The following is a 19,812-nucleotide window of genomic DNA, read 5'->3' on the forward strand; positions in this document are numbered from 1 at the left end:
TTACAAGAGTTTGAAACAGTCACTGAGTTTAATGGCTGTGATTGGAGAAAAACTGAGGATGGATCAACATTGAAATTACCCCACAATACTCATCTAAGTGACAGAGTGAAAAGAAGGAAGCCTGTACAAACTAGAAATATTTGGCAAAGAAATTAACTTCATGTCCTGAATACAAAGTGTTATGTTTGGGGTAAATACAATACAACACGCCACTCTTCATATTTCCCAGCATGGTGGTGGCTGCATCATGTTATGGCATGCTTGTCATTGGCAAGGACTAGGGAGTTTTTTAATGATAAAAATCAACGAAATACAGCTAAGCACAGGCAAAATCCTAGAGGAAAACCTGGTTCAGTCTGCTTTCCAACAGACACTGGGAGACAAATGAACCTTTCAGCAGGACAATAACCTAAAACACAAGGACAAATATACACTGGAGTTGCTTACCAAGACAACATTGAATGTTCCTGAGTGGCCGAGTTACAGTTTTGACTTAAATCGGCTTGAAAATCGATGGCAAGACTTGAAAATGGCTGTCTAGCAATGATCATCAACCAACTTGACAGAGCTTGACATTTTTTTAAAGGATAATGTACAAATATTGTTCAATGAAGGTGTATAAGGATCTTAGTGACTTACCCAGCTATAATCGCTGCCAAAGGTGATTCTAACATGCATTGACTCAGGAGTGTGAATACTTATGTAAATGAGATATTTCGGTATTTCATTTTCAATACATTTGCAAACATTTCTAAAAACAGGTTTTCACTTTGTCATTATGGGGTATTGGGTGTAGATGGTGACAAACCATGTTGAATTCAGGCTGTAACAACCAGATATGGAATGAGTCAAGGAGTCTGAATACTTTCTGAAGGCACCTGTTTATGCATGAAAAATGAATGTAACGTGGGAGTAATTCAGGCCTTAATAATATAACCAAATATATATTATGTGTCATTAAATATGCGAGAGTCTCTCAGGGATATGGACAAGCACTTTTTAAAGCCTCGCTAAATTAGTGTTTCACTTGACACTGGTACAAAGTATCAAGGGACAGTCCTAGCGACCTCTATTATCGACATTGGGACTAGGTGCTTGAATTTCAAAATGAAATACAGACTAGCTATTTCTGTATTCAAAGTAGCCTAAGGTTAGACATTGCCCTACATTAGAAGTTTTTAAGTGGCTCTTCTGTCACCTGTAAGTCATTGACTGGCTGAATATTCTTAAAAATAAAGACAATTTCCTCACACCAAGAAAACAATTAGGCCTATATTAAGCCGATAGTTATCTTCCTCTTTTCCCTGTCCCCCTTCGTGACGCGTGGTAGTCAAAGATAGGTTTGAAAAAATTCAATTTCATGTTGATGTGTTGGCTGTAGGATGACGAAACAAACATTTAAAACAACATAGCCAGAGCCATAATAGAGCCCCACCGTGGAAGTCTCATAATACCCATAAGCCCTAGCAGTCAAACAGGGAAATGGTTCCAGTCATTTTTTTTCCGCCATGACTTTTTCCCACTGGGGATTTTAGAAACTCTTAAAATAAGGTGGCTCTCCCTGGCCATGGAGAGGCTTTTATTCTCTATTTTGGTTAGGCCAGGGTGTGACTAGGGTGGGCATTCAATGTTCCCTTTTCTATGTTTTTGTATATCTTTGTTTTTGGCCGGGTATGGTTCTCAATCAGGGACAGCTGTCTATCGTTGTCTCCGATTGAGAACCATACTTCGGTAGCTCTTGCCCACGTGGGTTTTGTGGGTAGTTGTTTTCTGTTGAGTGTTTGTATCTGCACCAGATAGAACTGTTTCGGTTTCGTTCGTTCACTTTGTTGTTTTTTGTATTTTTAGTGTTCTATTCCTATTAAATAATGATGAACACGTACCATGCTGCACCTTGGTTCTCACCTTCTTCCACCAACGGCCGTTACATAAGGGCTGTGTTTCGTGTAGGCTTACCCTGGCGTGACGTTTTGATAACCATGTAAATCTCTCTCGGACAAGGTGACTTTTATCGATATATATTTGGCTTTATTTCCTCTCAGATTCAAAACTGCTAATCAGCACCAAAGTAGACATCATGCAAATCTGCAAATCTACAAATCTCCGCAAGCTGCTCGTCATCTCCAGCTGACACCTTTGCTTACTGATATTGTGTCAGTTTAAAACTTGCACAAGACAGTTCACAGAATAGTCAGTTTAATGAAATGTAGCCAATTTATTCATTACTACATCTATCTAACATTAGATAGTTAATCCAGAGATTGTTACCTTTGCCTCGATTCGGCAGTCTCGTCCAGATCATCATGGCATTTGTAGTTCTTTATGATAACCAAATGATCAGCTAATTAGCATTTAATTTTGGGGGAGTAAATACAGGCGAATATCTCTATAAAAGTCACTTCCTAGAGAGATTTACACAGTTATCAAAACGTCACGCCAGGATTATCTAAAATCTCCTATAGGAAAAATGAATGGTGGAAAAACGATTGGAACCATTTCCTGTTTGACAGTTAGGTTTTATGACTCCTACTGTGGTACTCTATAATCTAAAACAACTAAGTGTAGATCCTACCACGGGATATAGCCCACGTGTTGAGCGTTACTTCGCCAGTCAAATCAGGACCATGGACAGCGCCCAACCAGGTTTCAATTGTAAATTAAGTCCAGTATGGTATGTTCAATCCATTCTCCGGTGCCGTAGATGGCGCCATTTAGCAAGAATCATAGTTTGAAGATTTACCAAGAAGGAAATAGCTTTGCTGTGTGAGTAAAGATGGCGATGCCCCTTGGCTTGGGACAATATTGTCGCTTGGCAGGACGAGTTATGGGCGCATTGTCCCGCAGACAAACACGTGGGGCACTTCTTCCAGCGATAAGATGGTATATTACCCAAACGGCAGGCAATAGTGAGTAGACATTTGAACTGCGTGTGGACACTGTGAGTGAGGCGCCCTTTGCCTTAGTTTCAGCTCATAGCAAACTAGAGGTCAGAGCAGGGGAGATTGCATAATAAGAATTCTGACCGCGCTCGTGACCAGCTGTTTGTGTTGTAATTCTTACCGTGTAAGTTTCCATGCGTAAATAAACTTTCGTTTTGAAATCTGTCATTTCACCAAGTTTTACAAGCTTTGAAAAGTTTGGTTAAGTCATTTTGGACGGACTAGTAAACTGCATTTCGGCTTTCTTACCTTAAATCGATTTGCTGGTAAATCACAACGTTTTAACATGGCTTATGTCATGTATGTCTCCACTTTCACCATGCATATGTATTTGCCCCTCTAGAGAACGTTCTGCAGTTGCCAATATCTATGAATCATTTTTGGTCTCTATTCTGTTTCTCTCTATAGAGGTGCAGTTTAAGCTGGACGACAGGACAGCCCACAGCAGTCTGGACCTCTTTAAGAAGGACACAGGTGTCATCTATCGCATCCTGGGCCTAGACCCCAGCCATGTCCAACAGAACCCTGAGCGCTTCCGTGATTGGGCCGTGGTGTTCGGAGACGGGCGAATCACAGGCGGCCGCCACTACTGGGAGGTGACAGTGAAGAAGTCGTCAGAGTTCCGTTTAGGCGTGGCCGAGGCGGCGATGTCACGGGATGACTGCGTAGGCACCAACCGCTCCTCCTGGGTGTTCGGCTACGTCCAGCGCAAGTGGTTCGCCATGACAACCAACCAGAGGGTGCCGGTGCCTCTGGTGGGTAAGCCTGATCGCGTGGGCATCCTGTTAGACTATGAGGCCGGCCTTATAGGCCTGGTGGATATCCCAAAGGCCAAGGTGATCCACAGCATGAGGGTCACATTCAGGGGGCCTCTCTGCCCAGCGTTTGGCTTGTGGGATGGAGAGCTGCTTACACACTCAGGTCTGGAGGAGCCTGAAGGCTTGAAGTGAAGCAGAAGGATCTCTGGACTCTGGTGACAATATGGCCGGCAGGTGGATGGCTTTGATGGCAAGGCGAGAGGGGGCCAGGAGCGGCGATGTGCATTCATTTTTGTAAACTGAACACTCACAGCAGGCAGCATATGATTTGAACATGTCTTTCAAATCTCCCAATGAAGAGCAATATTCTCCATCCGAATGTAAAGCTTGAAGTTTATTTTCAATGGGGGAAGCAAGGAGTTGATCCAATCTGTAATTTCACTGCCATACAGACCCGGCACAATAAATTGTGTTTTTGTTACCCCTCGTGTTCTCTTTTTAAAAATTTTATGTGAAATAAAATGGCAACAATATGTAGCCATCCTGTGTGTAACGAGATCATTAAGTGCTGGGAATGTTGCTGTTATTACTATTGCTTAATGTCTTGACATCCTCCACTACCTTGACAAACTTGGAATTAAACCAAAAACATGCATTTTTTTAAACCTTTTGATATAATCCAATTGTGTGCTGAGATTGTATGCTGAAATAATAAAATAAAAAGTTACACATTTTCACTCGTTTATTTACAGCGGCGAGCTGACATTGACAGTTTAATAACCTGAGGAAGCAGTCTGTAGAACAGCATCACTTCATCCCAGGAAGAAACCCCTGTGTGTGCACGTCTTTGGTTTTTATAACATATCAAAAACAACAGTCATCTGACTCAGTAGATTCATGCACATATTTAAAAAGGAAATGCTGATGGGACACTGTCATACATGAATATTCATCAGTCTCAGTCACTCAAAAGATCCCATTTAGACATGCCATTTCTATAGTTACGTAACAGTTGTGTTTCTCTTATGTTGGGCCAATTAGTATTCGGGCCAATTAGTATTCGCACCAAAGAGGAGAGAAGACCAGAAGCAAAATGATTGTCAAATACCTCATCCTCACGATCCATGGGTCATAGTTCACTCATATCTTCTGACCTGCTTATGAAACATCCTACTGAGGTAGATTAATATATACTTTCCTACTTAATATATTTCTAGATTTGTACAGTATATTTATAACCTGCCAATATGTAACATAACAATGCTGTGTGCGTTATGCAGTTATAATGTATGTATAGTGGCATAAAATCCACTAACTAAATACTAATGTTGTAGCTTCATACATAATTTAACCATCACAAACCATTGTATAAATAAATACATTTCAAACACTGGTCACATACCAGGCAGCATATACACATAAAATGTGCATCACACTGGCATTTTTAAGTGACGAGTAAGGACAACGTGTGTGTACTTACAAATTTAAAAAACTGCCAAGTTCACCTGAATGAGCAACTGATCACTTGTTGGTGCCCATGTCAACATGAAACAGTATTACATTGATGCTGTCCACTCCTGAAGACTCCTGAAGCTTATGTGCAGCAACGTGGACAAAGAAAGTGTGCTTGGGGCCAGCACAATCTCTCACAGCGGAGTGCGATATGCTGCGGCGAACCCCAACCTTTAGACACAGTGACGTGTGACCCTATCAAATATACTACGCTTTACACCTCTTCGCTAAATGGCACGAAATGGACGCATTTCATATGGTCAGACACGTCCGGTCCGTCTGGCTTAAACCACCACCTTCAATGTGTCTTAACTTTCTCTGGTCTTCGGTTTCTGACTGGGACTCACTACTGCGTGGGTACAGCCGCAGGTACTCCGTCAGGACCGACACCACCCCGTCCCGACCAAACTGCCTGGCGTCATCCAGGGGTGTGTTTCCCCACCTGATGACACAGAGAAAGATAATGAGCGGTCAGGAAAAAGCTTTGAAACGGGCGTACAGCTACAGAGGCAAATGTGGTGCGAGGCAAAGGGAAACAAGTGAGACAATGAGACTCAGTTGAAGACATCACTCTAGCTCTGAACTATTCTGGTGTAGCAGAGTGATTTTAATGATCTGGGCAGTCTACTTTATCCATGTCAAAAATGGCCTTTATTATGGAACGTTTCTCAGAGACGTGGGAGTTATTAAAAGTGTCAGGCAGAGGCAATGGTGTCCCTACCTGTCCTTTATATGGGGGTTCACTTGACACGTCCCTGTTAGGAAGATCACCGCTTCCACATTACCTGAATAAAACGGGAAGGAAGAATTCGACTTCAATATACGGCAATGCGTTTTGTGCAACCCACCAGTGATGCATTCACATCTCTGTGGTCCACACAGCGAAGCCATCCACTCCAATTCAACCATATCAGCCACACTTGAATTCCAAATGTGAACGATAAGGTTGAAGCACATGTTATGTGGGAGTACAGTATTATCATGAAAAATTACAGGGTCACCTTCAGCTGACGCCACGTGGAGGGCTGTACGAGAATCGTAGTCTTTCTCTTCCATGTCCACAGCCGAGAGAGCAAACCTTGGGGGGAGGACAGGAGCGAGAGAAGAAAAGAAGAGTATAGCAAAAGGTTCATTGGAATGACAGATGGCCGAGACGAAGAGATAAGGGATTCGAGACAAATGACTTTCTGAAAAGCTCTACAGTGATGATATTGAAGTTAAACAAAATTGATTTGATACGAGGGGTCGTCTGTTCCATGCAAAACATGCATTTAAATGTATTATGGAAATCATTTCACAAGTTTCTTCTTGTCTGTCTGGCGCCCAGCCCTTGGTTATGGCAGACTATAATTTCTTATAAAATATAATTTCTTATAAATCATTAGGACCGACTATGATGGATTGAATTTATATAACTAGTCTCCCAGGGTTCCGTCTTTACCTCCTCAGGGCAGAGACATCTCCACTGTAAGCTGCAAACATCAGGTTCACCACTGACCTGTTCTGAAGGGGGCAGAAGAAAACATCTCAATGATGGGCGATCAACATAGAAGAAGGCTATTGAGGCATAGAGGTGTTTCAAGTGTTGTAAAGGAGACAACAGAAAACATGAATTTTCCAGAGAGTTTAAAAGGTTAAAATAAGAAAAAATTAAAATAAGTATTTCGTGTGTACTCTATCCCTTACTTACCCTATCATCAAGTGATTGTCTGCGAGGGTCCAGCTTCCTTGCAAAGTGTCTCAGGTTGTCATAGTTATGGAAGTTGAAGAGAGAAACCAGCTCCTGATCAATCAGCAGATAGAAGGGGTCAATACAGACAGGAAAATGACCGATTACCCTACTATTCAACATTCTATTCTACTTGAATCTTCCATTTCCACAATGTCTCATGCAGTTACAAAGTATACTTTCTAAATGTAAAAAAAAAAACACAAAAAAAGAAGGCCATCACCGAGAATAAATATCGACTGCTGGGTTTGACAAAAACGTGAGTCATAGGTTATTGGAATTCTTCTCGTCTGTGTACCTGACAGAAGTGAATGCCTCGGACACTATTTCCGACACGGTCTAACGGAGGAGACCAACACATTATTCCCATGACATTAGGGACCACCAGCAGTACTGCACCAGAAACACCAGACTTAGCAGGTAAACCCACCTGGGAAAAAGAACAGGCAAAATTAAGGTTAGCAGTACACTTATAACCAGCCGGGTGTATCTCAAATAGTCTCAAATAGATTCCTGTCTTCAAAAAAAAAAGCAATACAATTCAGTTGGGAACATAGAGACATTGTAAACAATACAACATCCCCAGTCCTTACATCAACCCACACCCACGGCACCCATCCCTCCTATCCCACCCAACCCCACCAAGGCATCACACCAAGACGGTACAAAACAAATAAACAATAACAGAAACAAAAAAACAATAGCAATACATTCTGACAATAGCAATAACGTGTCTCCTCTCACTTTCAACTACTCATCTGACAACATAGGATAGGTGAAAGAAATATGGCACATCTGAGATAAAGGGGAATGTTCTAATTGACCACATACTGTATAGTAGGATAAGGCCACCTCGGGTCATTGACCTCTGACCTCTGTTTCTCAATAACTCACATGGAAAGCGAACTGGCCAGAGAAGTCGTACATTCCACAGGAATGCATGAGGCTCAGGGTGTTCCGAACGGCCTCCGCACTCAGAACCTGCTCGCCTGTGATTGGACAGATGCCCCCGTTGGCCAGTGTGGCAGCCATGACACTGCCTGACTCACACGTCACCTCGATGGAGCACAGCTGAGAGGAAAACAGAGAATAGTTAAGACCTCTGGTTTGCTGTAGAGCAGTGGTCACCAAACTACGGCCCGCGGGCCGGATACGGCCCGTCAGCACATTTGGCCCGGCCCTCTGAACAATACCAGAGACGCTATCGAATTTTTTTCCTATTTGGCCTCCAGAAAAAAAATCCTAGGCCCGGCCCTGTCAAAGAGAGAACGGAATAATGGCGAAAAGGTTAGGTAAGAGAAAAATTGATTCAGAATGCAGGGTATTTAACCTGCAGTGGACAAACGATTATTTTTTTGTTCAATGCAAAGAAAAGGCTGTTTGTCTCATCTGTCAAGAGACTGTGGCGGTATTCAAAGAATACAATTTTCGCCGACACTATGAATCCCGTCACAAAGACAAGTACGATAGCTTGCAAGGCAAACAGCGGTGTCTACAAGCCTACTGGAACCTACAAAAGGATTATAAGGAAGGAACACAAGAACTTTAAGAGACTGCTCATATGTGTCAGAGAGATTCTGCTCTGACAACTGAGCTGAACTTTTATCTGTTAAGATTGTGCATGGCACGACAGAAAGTTAATGTTCCATGGCTTTTTTTTCTATGAAGAACCCAGAGAGAGTTATTTAGTTATTATTTATTTCCTGTTTTTTCTGTGAAGAACTCAGAGAGGGTTATTTAGTTATTATTTATTTCATTAATAGTGTTATTATTTGTTTCTTGACTTTTTTTCTGTAAAGAACCTGGAAAGGGTTATTTGGTTATGTGTGGCTTTCTGGAAAACAATACATTTTTTAAGCTCCCCTACGATCGTCACACTTTTTCTGTTACAAACTGACACCGGCCCCCCATCAGAGAAGGGAAAAGTTATGTGGCCCTCACAGGAAAAAGTTTGGGGACCCCTGCTGTAGAGGGTAGTACTTTAGTCGAATACTACAGTGTTTCCACCAGGGACAGAAAGTCGGAGATAGATTCAATCCGTAGCGCTGTAGATCTGCGCTGTAGATCTGCGCTGTAGATCTGCGCTGTAGATCTGCACTGTAGCGTGATTGAAATTTAAAGGCAATGTTCCCGCGTTCACAGAGACTGCATTCATGGTAAACACTGCATATGTAGGTTCAATCGAAAATCACCTTCCAATTTTCCATCGCACTACAGCGCAGACCTTCAGTGCTACGGTTTCAATCTAGGCCTAGGAAAAAGCTAAAGACCTTCTTGGATTCAACAGCAAACTTCTTAAAAAATGAGTCTCACCTGGAAGTAGAAGTCGAGGGCTGCAATCATATCTGCATTCTTAGGAAAGCACTGTCAGGCAAAATGAGAGAGAGGCCACAGTTTTAGATCACAATCAACAGGTAACTTAGATCACAATCAACATGTGTTTACGGACATATTCAATCAATCCTTACCCCAGTCTGCTGTCCCTACATGCTTCAAGAGGGCCACCATTGTTCCTGTTCCCAAGAAAGCTAAAGTAACTGAGCTAAGCGACTACCATGCCACTCACTTCTGTCATCATGAAGTGCTTTGAGAGACTAGTCAAGGACCATATCACCTCCAGCCTACCTGACACCCTAGACCCACTCCAATTTGCTTACGGCCCCAATAATGTTTACATACCCTATATTACTCATCTCATATGTATATACTGTACTCGATACCATCTACTGCATCTTGCCTATGCCGTTCTGTACCATCACTCATTCATATATCTTTATGTACATATTCTTTATCCCTTTACACTTGTTTGTATACAGTTGTAGTTGTGGAACTGTTAGGTTAGATTACTTGTTGGTTATTACTGCATTGTCGGAACTAGAAGCACAAGCATTTCGCTACACTCGCATTAACATCTGCTAACCATGTGTATGTGACAAATACATTTTTTAAAATTAAAAAATTGTTGATAACTCATAGTCTAAGAGTTTAGGAATTGATATAACTATTGGTAAGACTCCGTGAAGCTCAAACACCCAGACTCACTTTTTTCTCCTTCAGGTAGTAACCAATAGCAAAATTCCTATCTCCGGTCTCTTTCTCTGACTGGAAACTGTGAAGGCAAATACATATCGCAAGCAGTTTATCGCACCACAAAGTGAAGTTACTGCATGGGCTGCAACATTGGATAATTGCATTTGCATATTATAACATTCAATTCGACACTCACGTAGCGTTGCTGAAGCCCACATACTCTGTGCCGGCCATCTTCTTTAAGTATTCCATTACCTACGATAAAAGATGTGTTAGTTGCGAGATGAAAGAATACGCCGAGTGGACAAAACATTAAGAACAACTGCTCCTCCCATGACACAGACTGACCAGGTGAATCTAGGTGAAAGCTATGATCCCTTATTGATGTCACGTGTTAAATCCACTTCAAATCAGTGTAGATGAAGGGGAGTGGTCAGGTTAAAGGAGGATTTTTAAACCTGGAAACAATTGAGACATTGATTGTGTATGTGTGCCATTCAGAGGGTGAAGGAAAAATAAGTGCCTTTTTAACGGGGTATGGGGTATGGTAGTAGGTGCCAGGCGCAAAAGTTTGTGTCAAAAGAACTGCAACACTGCCGGGTTTTTCATGCTCAACAGTTTACTGTTTTTATCAAGAATGGTCCACCACCCAAAGGACATCCAGCCAACTTGACACGACTGTGGGAAGCATTGGAGTCAACATGGGCCAGCGTCCCTGTGGAACACTTTCAACACCTTGTAGAGTCCATGCCCCGACAAATCGAGGCTGTTCAGATGGCAAAAGGGGGTGCAACTCAATATTAGGAAGGTGTTCTTAATGTTTTGTACACTCAGTGTATAACATGTACATTGTTACGAGTAAGACGTGTCAGAAGTCTGAAATCTTAAAGGATACTCACATAATCAAACCGCTCTGCCTTGTTTGAGTTAGGCTGTAAAAAAAATTAAAAAATACAATTTCAGTACAGTATTTCTGTATTGACACTATGCAGAGAGCTTTTCAGCCCCTAGGTGGCAGTGTTTGTGTATTCTGACACAGCGTGCTGTTGGTGTCAGACAGATTCTGGGTGGGCGTGTGGGGTACATTTAGTCATTTAGTGTCTGTCTGTCCGCCTGTCTGTCCACGTGTGGTAATGTGATGAGTATGACATGGGCTTGCAGCTGCGGGGCAGGTTATTGCCCTGCTTGGGTTTCAGGGTCCAGTGAAAGATCGCCGCCAAGTCGTTAAGTCACCAAAAAGGGCAGAGACTGGTACTTCCCCTTACTGCTCTGAGCCACCCTGTCCTGAAAGGTCAGAGACGATCTGAAACATTACGGTGACTAGTTGAGTTGTCCTCAAGGAATAGGTTTCTTCTGACGTGGTGCAGCCCATGGCTTGTTGATCAGTGATGTTCTGATGGAGTGTTCATGGAGTAGTGGCACGTTTTTTCCCCACTCGTAACTTCTGAGAGTTCTGCTCTCTCTGAAAGATCAACTGAAATTTGCACAACCTTTATAAATATCAAATTGAATAAACTCAAATTAAAACTTGCTAGAGGTGCTGCACTGACTTGGACGAGTACAGGTAGTACAGTATGTGCAATAGACTTATTAGCCAATTAAATGACGTTCGGGCCATCTCCATCTGTTCTTGCTTCATGTACTTAAAGGCCCAGTGCAGTTAAAAAGTCGATTTTTCTGTTTTTATATATATTTCCACACTATGAGGTTGGAATAATGCTGTGAAATTGTGTACATTTAAAAAAAAGACTGCTTAAAATTTCAACCTGTTTTGGTATGGAGTTTTGGCCTGCCTGACTGGTGACGTCACCAGGTGGTAAATGAGCTAATAGACCAATAAGAGAGTGAGTTCCAAACCTCTCTGTCAATAACAGCTAGTTTTCCCCACCCCACTCAGACCACTCCCAGACAATCCTAGCAAAATTCTTGCATGAGAAATTGACTCTTCGTTAAGCCCAGCCCCAGGATGTCTTGATTAACAAGGGGGTGGTCTGTGTTTAATTTAATTGTTTATTACAAACACAGTTTGAGATCATTGTGAGGGGATTTCACCATTGGTTGAATGGGGATGTGATATCCGAGGTTGCAACAGTAACCAAGGGGGGTGTGGCTTAGGGAAGGGTCAATTGCCCTTCGCTAAGAAGCTTTTTTTTCCACTTTTTGACCATTTTAATTGAAAACAATCACAGTAAGGTACTTATTTGTTACCCAGAAATATGATATGATATTGAGATAAAAACATCTGCATTGGACCTTTAAAGGACCCTAATGTAGACATTTTCATTTCACTTTGTCATTATGGGGTATTGTGTGTAGATGGGTGAAAAAATACATAATATTTAATCAACTTTGAATTCAGGCTGTAACACAACAAAATGTGGAATAAATCAAGGGATATGAATATTTTCTGAAGGCACTGTAATCGTTACCCAGAAATGATATGATATTGAGATAAAACCGTCCGTATCAGACCATTAAAGAACCCTGTGATTGTCAAAGACACACACAAACACACCTACTCTTCCCAGCGGTCTCATTGGCCTGACTCACCCCCTCCCCCCACCCCCACCCCCACCCCCGACCGTAACCCCCTTCCCCACTACTGTACGTGACCCGCATAGCCAAGAGGCATATCTCTCCAGTCAGCTGGTAAGGACAGGCAGCCAGGCAGGGGGGGGGGGGGGGGGGACACACAGTAGAATAGAGGTCCATCTCTACATAAGGCAGTGGCCATCCCTCTTTCCCCACTGCTTTAGCTGTTAGAATGAGGGCAATGCTGACTGATAGGGAGTCAGCTGGTGATAGCTTATTGACCTCTGTCCACACAATATAGGGCAATTGGTCAATGATTGACGGCAAAGTCTGACCGTGACACTTGGCTGTACTAGTTATGACAGTTTTCCTGATTTCTTGTATATCTGATGTTGGAGTGGATTTGGTGTATAGCAGTTTGCATTCATACAGTATATGCAATGCAATGTTTAATCTGTGTGAATGTAATGTACTACTGATTTAGTTTTAGTTATCGAGCAAAGATTAGAGCTCTAATTCCAAAACCTCATGAAAATCTTATAAGAAATTATACAACGGGTGGGTCTAATCCTGAATGCTGATTGGTTAAAACCGCATTACAGCCGGTGTCTATTCCACAAGTTACCACCGGCTGACTCTATGATGTTAAAATGCCTATTTACGCTGTTCAATATGACTGCGCAATCCACTGTCTCATCAGCCCAGCCAGCCAATTTATAAACTTGATCTCCATTATAAAAAGCATCAAGACATTATCTCACATTTCTTTTAGAGTAAAACGCCTAACACCAGTGCCAATATATCCTCCAAACACCGGCTTCGAGGGCATTATCACTTAATTATAACATCAGTGCACCCAGGAATCCCCTTACCTTGAGCAGAGAACTGATGACAATAGCGCCGGCGTTCACCATAGGGTTGTGTGGTTTATCTGTCCAGAGAGAGAGAGTTGTCACTGTCGTGCACTCCACCACCACCCTATAACCTAAAGATATGTCCAGTAAAATAACTTCCACTAAGAAAGTTAACACATGCATGTGTTATGCACCTAGCCAGCTGAGAGGGAACCTGCAGATAAGATGCATTGACTTGCTAATGATCAGATGGCCTGTTCTTGCTCTATTGACTGTACCTACAGCTTGTTGCAATCATTGGTCAAGCTGATGGATATTTTCCCCTGTAGTTGCAGAGGTTGGCTCTCTTGTCTTACCACAACTGTTTACTGACATGTGTAAGTGTTTGCTTCCACGGTGTGACATTGGAATGAACTATTTACTACCCTACAACCGAGTTAGGTTAGATCAGGCAATAGTCAATGTTATCATTTGAGGGTTCAACGTAAGGACATTTTCCCCCCAGTACTTAGATGCATTCAAGTGTGGAGCATCTACATAGAAGTGGATACAGGGACATGGGTCTTTCTATGAACTAGGGTACCACTGAGGATTTCCTACACTGGACAACTTGTTACAGTCATTGATAATAATTCGCCATTTTTTTGTTGTCATTACATTGAGATATAAGGTGGTTCATAGCTTTAAACATGTTTTTTAACCTTTATTTAACTAGGCATGTCAGTTAAGAACAACTTCTTATTTACAATGAAGGCCTAGGAACAGTGGGTTATGACAGTGTAAGTTGTCATTATATCACATGTAAGCATTAATCAGTTCAATTTGACATTGAACTTGAACCATGTAAGAATCCTGGTTCTAGCTGTCACAGTTGTTAAATATAGGAGATCTCAGAAATGCAGCGTAACTACATATTATGGATTGAAAACAGTTTTCATGGGCACACATGTCCAAAATAAGAATTATGTTGCGAAATCGAATCCTTCTAACCGAAAGTCACCTTACACTGATAATTAAAACCTAAATCGGTACTGCCATTAAAGTGGTTCTTGAGCATTTGGTGCCCAGCTGATTAGATATGCAGGGATATTTTCGCACATCGTCATCTGATCTCGGAAGGAATTTTCCCGAATGACAGTCAAGTGAGGAACAGCTGTTGTGATAGTGCAATGCGATGCAGCAACAGCCCAAGTGCTGGAGAAAAAAAAACTGTTCGCAAGGAATGTCCAGAATGTTTTGGTTCTCATTTGTTAAATTGGCGAAGACAGTTGTGCCTGGATCCACGTTGGGATCCAATATCCCTAGCGAATCGAGGTTGATCATCTGTTTGTCTGCTTGATTTGCAACAGGGTCTCGTTAGAATTAGCAGAGAAAGCGCCAAGGCTACTGTGCGCAATCGTGTAGGATAGACTATTGCGCAACACCCCAAAATAGTCCTATGGATTTTTCTGGATATAATGACAACAAATGACATAGCCTAGTGGGCTTATGAACAATATGATCTGGTAATGGAATAACACGACAGATACATACTTTTTTTTCATGTTACAACTGCAATTTTAAACACAGGGGCTTGAAGTTGCCTACTTGAAATTGAATTTGGAGCTCAGAAATGCAAGTACTGGAATAGGCCTTACCATGAAAATCAGACATTTCCTCAAGTTGGTGATTGAAAGTCCTTGTAATTATTGTATCCAATTTACAAGTTCTCCTCCTCCCTTATAATTATCCGTAATTTAATGTTGTATCCGTTTTTGTGAGAGATGTGGCCACTTTCGTTTGATTCCCGCAGCTTCAATTGAAGGGTGTTGCGCAACGCTGTCGTGGTCAAACCAAGTGCGGTTATTATGAGAACGACATCTTAACGTCTAATGTAGGATTCAACTTGACTTTCCATACAAGTCAGTCAATTAAAAAATGAATCTGTTTTTTGGTAACTTTCTCATTATAAAAACAGCGATGGTGAGATTCAAATGGTGAGATTAATGCTACTGCCGCAAACTACAAGACAAACCGCCAAATGTACATCCAATCTATTAAATCAGGCAATGTCCACATTATTCTCACATATTGTAGAATGTGATAATAGTTTTAATATCAATGCAAGGCCTAAAAAAATGAAAGTGGCAATGGCCTACTTTTTCATGTTCTTGTAACGCTTTTTGAGGGGAGATCTATACTACGCCCTATTTGTACAATTATATGCATTATACAATTGCATTACATCAAGGTCCTTGTAAATGAAAACGAAGTGCTTGACAAAGTCTCTGAAAGTCCTTGAATTTGACTTGCCAATGTCTGTATGAACCCAGCTTTAAAACGATCCTTAGTCCTAGGCCTATAGAACCCAAAATAATTATACCTGGAACCAAAAAGGGTTCTCCTACGAGGACACCCGAAGAATCCTTTTAGGTTCTAGATAGCACCTTTCTTTCTAAGCGTGTAGGCAGACAGGGTTAGGGTAAGAGTCTCTCACCCTCCTCATCCAGTGACAGCTGGTTGAATTTGAGTCCGCTGGGCTCTTTCCCCACGTAGCGATGCACATGCTCAGTGCCAATCTCGTGCACAGCGATGGCGTACTCCAGAGGCTTCACACATGATTGAAGACAGAATGGAACCTTGGTGTCACCTGCAGAATGTCTGCCTCACGCCAGCAGGGCACAGGGGAGAGATCATGGGACAGTGAGAGGAAGGCTGAGGTGAAAGCAAATACAGAGGAGGATTCTACATGAACAAGTTAGGCAGACACTGACAAGGCAAGATGGGGGGGGGATGACATGCGAACTGCCTGTTCAATGCTCTTCATGTCAGTGACATGGGATAAGTGTGTTAAAATGGAAACCAGTGGGGGATAAAAGGAGACGATGTACATAGAGCAGATAACACAAATGATGTAATCTCACCTCTGTCCATCCACGGTGCATAGTGACACACCCCACAGATCAGGGCTGAATTTAGCCAATTGAGGAATATAATCTGCCACCTGAGCAAAAGAGACACACACACACACACACACACACACAAAGGAATGGAGTGGATAAGTCACGTGTCATGTATGTCAAAGGCAGGTATGTACAGTACATGTGTGTATAGCATGTGCAGGCGTCTGCGAATGTACAGTGTGTGCATGCTTTCATTTAGTACATGCTTGTGAGTGCGTTTTCAGTGAGCTCTGGTCCGTGAGCTTGTGTGCGGTGATGTAACCTAGCGAATGTTTTTTAATGCGTGCAAGCAAATGTTTGGTGGTGTGCTTATTTTAGCATTCATATGTAAATGTGTAGCTGTGTCTGTGTACAGTATGTGAAAGATCGTTTTTAACGTGGGAATGAATGTGTGTATTGTGTAGCCCAGCGGTTCGCAACCTTTTCCATTTCCCTGAGACCATCATTGTCGAAAATCAAATTTTCTCAATTTTAGCAGTGCATTTAACACATTAAAAGGCCTATTATAAACACCCCAAAACATCTACAGACCACCCGCAGTGCACCGGTCCACGGACCAAAGGTTTGAACACAGAACTCACGTGTCCCCCAACCTGCCTCTGGGTGCTGTAGTACAGCTGGTTGATGTTGGACGCAAATGCCTCAAAGTCTGGGATGATGAACTTCCTCCTGAACGCCTGGGTCAGCAGCAGGATGTTAGCGCCCACACACCTGAAACACATACATAAATATCACACACATACTTCAGATACGGCTCAGTTGGTGGAGCGTGGTGCTTGCAACGCTAGAGTTGTGGGTTCGATTCTGGCTGGGGTCAGCCGTACAAACGTATGCACACACACTGCGATCCGTCACATTAGATGATTATTTTTAAATAGTATAATTACTGTATTATCACACACAGTGTCAGTGACCTATAGCCCCAATACAAGGCTGTTGACTCGTATGCAGTGTCTAGGAGTCAACAGCCACGTATCAGGGCTAAGTGACCTGTAACTGTGGAGCAGATACACCACTGACCCTATGACGAAATCCTAATGACACCAACAACCTAAAAACTGGACCCCAACCCGGGACCAAATTAAACGCTGAGAATAGACAGCCTATCATATTGTAGACACACACCTGCCTTTACCACTAGACAAACATTGCGCTAAGTTTAGTAAGCACTGACATGATCTCAAAGAACGGCATTGAAAATTGCTCTCATAGCTGTGATGAGCCGAAAGATCCGTCGGGGCTTGTTAATACGCAACCTGGTTTCGAGTTTGGGGCACTGGGGAGGCGAGCAGAAGGATCGCATCATTTATAGAAATGGGATTTTTCTTTTTGTGGCCTATCGCTAGTGACCACCACAGAAGAAAAGACCCATGTCTAATCACGCAACATTCGTATTCTGTTCTACATTACTTTCCGTGTGTGTGTGTGTGTGTGTGTGTGTGTGTGTGTGTGTGTGTGTGTGTGTGTGTGTGTGTGTGTGTGTGTGTGTGTGTGTGTGTGTGTGTGTGTGTGTGTGTGTGTGTGTGTGTGTGTGTGTGTGTGTGTGTGTGTGTGTGTGTGTGTGTGTGTGTGTGTGTGTGTGTGTGTGTGTGTGTGTGTCTTTGGACCTAGTTTAGAAACAATACCAAGCACAACACCAAGTATCAATCTATGATCTACAAAGGGACTGTAGATATGCAGTATTCAATCACTGGAATATAGTAATTCAATGTAAGAAGAAGTCTACCAGACAGGACTCGCTACTGTAGCAGGCCAGTGTCTGAATCATCACGGCATTCATTAAGTTAGCTTTGCCACTTAGGAAGTAATACTGTTTGGACAGCAGTCTAGAGTCCATCAGACCTCGCTGATAAGCCGAGCTCCTAATACAACCAGCCGTCTGCAGTTCACCCACTACGCTGGCCTTTCATTAGCTCCTGTCCAGCCTTAAGCCCTGCACAAATGTCATACTCTGTTCGCCAACAATTCCAGAACTCTCTCTCTCTCTCTCTGCATGTGTTACGTCCACATGTGCATCAGTGAGGATCAGAGGCAGCTGTCGTCCATTAAAACGACAGACGCTGTCCATCTGTTTTCGCCTCACATTAACCGCAACAGAAACACTGCTATACACCCACATTCAAACATCCCTGACAATCAAAACATCCCTTCCATAACAAATCTCCACCTGTCCACTGTAGAGGTATGAGGAGCAGACACAGATACAGGCAGAGAGAGAGTGGAAAACAAAGTAATGGATGTTTCTCGTTAACACTGGGGGCAATAGTATAAACAGTTCCTCTGCACAGTGAAATATATATATGCTTTCAAGAAAATGCAATGTAAAAAAATTAAATGGGATAAGCCTCTTTTGGGTTGTCGTGTGGGTTGTAAGACAGTCCTCTTTTTGGTTGCCTTGTGAAACAGACTGCTCAAATGTGCCTGTGGTCGACCAATTACTTTGCTGGCTGTGTTTACTATGCTGGTCAGTTTGCTTTCGCTCCTCACACTCAGATGACTGTACCAGACTGTCATATTGAACGCGAGGATGCTCTCCACCAAGCTGCTGTACACCCTCTCCACAACATCCTGTCTGACCCCCAAACCCATTTCATTTCCTGATTGAGAACAAGTGTGGGCTTGCTTTTAAATATAAAAAAATACAACCTGCATTCTCTGTTTAACTTAGCTTGTTATCAATTTGTGTCCCTTGGAATTTTAAACACTCAACCACCTCCACTGGTTGGTCGTTCAGAGAGAGTGGTTGGGACATTGGTAAGAATGGTAGCCCTTTTCACTCACAGCTCCTGTCATCCTGTATACGGGTTGAAAACGATTTTGCCATCGATAAGCAAAATTGGAACCCAGCGGCTGTACAGTAAAATACTATACATGACGTCAGAGCTTAGGTTCTCCGGTTATCAGCGTTGTATGGGTCTTGACTGAGCGCAGTTATAAACTTGAGCACTGCGCACAACAAAACGATTCCCCCATCCCTCCCGCTAATTGGGCTAACTTTTGCACCTTTGTTGTCGTCTGAGTGAGGGAAATGCTGTAAACACAGAGGGGTCGATGTGTTCTGAAAGATGAGATAAATATCACTTTGATGTCACCCAAGCAAACCGCACACCCGTGGGCCCAAATCTACACTTTACATTTCTGCATTTGAAAACATGTCATTTACAGTATCAACCTTTATGATCCACAGTTAGAAGGATGACATGCGCTACAGCCTGGACAGAATGAGCCTGCATTTGTCGTATTGTGAAGAAAATTTGCCGCAGAACACACACTTGAATGCACGCCATTCTATGCACACAAACAATCACAATCTGTTAGTCTGAAGTGCCTTTTAAAAGCCGAACCATGTATGAGCATATTTTACAGCTTAGCTAGCCATGTTGGCAATAGAATAAGCTTTCAAATTATTCCCGCCTGACCCAAATGGCGATTTTCAAATGGACCGTTTTTTGGGGGGATTGTGTAAACAACAAGAGTAATTGTGTGAGGGTGGGGACACAGGGCTGTATTACAAAT

The 19,812-nt window shown here is 42.5% G+C and overlaps 2 protein-coding genes across 2 annotated transcripts in view; one reads left to right on the top strand and one right to left on the bottom strand.

Annotated features, from left to right (window-relative positions):
- Positions 1 to 2,745: 2,745 nt before the first annotated feature.
- spryd4 (SPRY domain containing 4) lies at positions 2,746 to 4,430 on the top strand. Its single transcript, XM_046343348.1, has 2 exons — positions 2,746 to 2,906; positions 3,348 to 4,430. Exons 1-2 carry the CDS (start codon positions 2,774 to 2,776, stop codon positions 3,887 to 3,889), a joined length of 675 nt encoding a protein of 224 aa, XP_046199304.1. The 5' UTR covers positions 2,746 to 2,773; the 3' UTR covers positions 3,890 to 4,430.
- LOC124031736 (glutaminase kidney isoform, mitochondrial-like) overlaps positions 4,428 to 19,812 on the bottom strand; it is a 32,220-nt gene continuing 16,835 nt past the window's right edge. The window contains exons 4-18 of the mRNA XM_046343347.1: positions 16,878 to 17,007; positions 16,258 to 16,337; positions 15,831 to 15,994; positions 13,373 to 13,431; positions 10,868 to 10,900; positions 10,165 to 10,223; positions 9,981 to 10,047; positions 9,252 to 9,302; positions 7,833 to 8,009; positions 7,237 to 7,368; positions 6,900 to 6,992; positions 6,651 to 6,712; positions 6,211 to 6,287; positions 5,931 to 5,994; positions 4,428 to 5,651 (exon numbers count right to left, since the gene is read on the bottom strand). Of these exons, the coding sequence (XP_046199303.1) occupies positions 5,462 to 5,651; positions 5,931 to 5,994; positions 6,211 to 6,287; positions 6,651 to 6,712; positions 6,900 to 6,992; positions 7,237 to 7,368; positions 7,833 to 8,009; positions 9,252 to 9,302; positions 9,981 to 10,047; positions 10,165 to 10,223; positions 10,868 to 10,900; positions 13,373 to 13,431; positions 15,831 to 15,994; positions 16,258 to 16,337; positions 16,878 to 17,007 (1,438 nt within the window). The 3' untranslated portion in view covers positions 4,428 to 5,461. The remainder of the gene's footprint in view (positions 5,652 to 5,930; positions 5,995 to 6,210; positions 6,288 to 6,650; positions 6,713 to 6,899; positions 6,993 to 7,236; positions 7,369 to 7,832; positions 8,010 to 9,251; positions 9,303 to 9,980; positions 10,048 to 10,164; positions 10,224 to 10,867; positions 10,901 to 13,372; positions 13,432 to 15,830; positions 15,995 to 16,257; positions 16,338 to 16,877; positions 17,008 to 19,812) is intronic.

The sequence above is a fragment of the Oncorhynchus gorbuscha genome, linkage group LG03 (genome assembly GCF_021184085.1).
Source record: "Oncorhynchus gorbuscha isolate QuinsamMale2020 ecotype Even-year linkage group LG03, OgorEven_v1.0, whole genome shotgun sequence".
Classification (NCBI taxonomy): domain Eukaryota; kingdom Metazoa; phylum Chordata; class Actinopteri; order Salmoniformes; family Salmonidae; genus Oncorhynchus; species Oncorhynchus gorbuscha.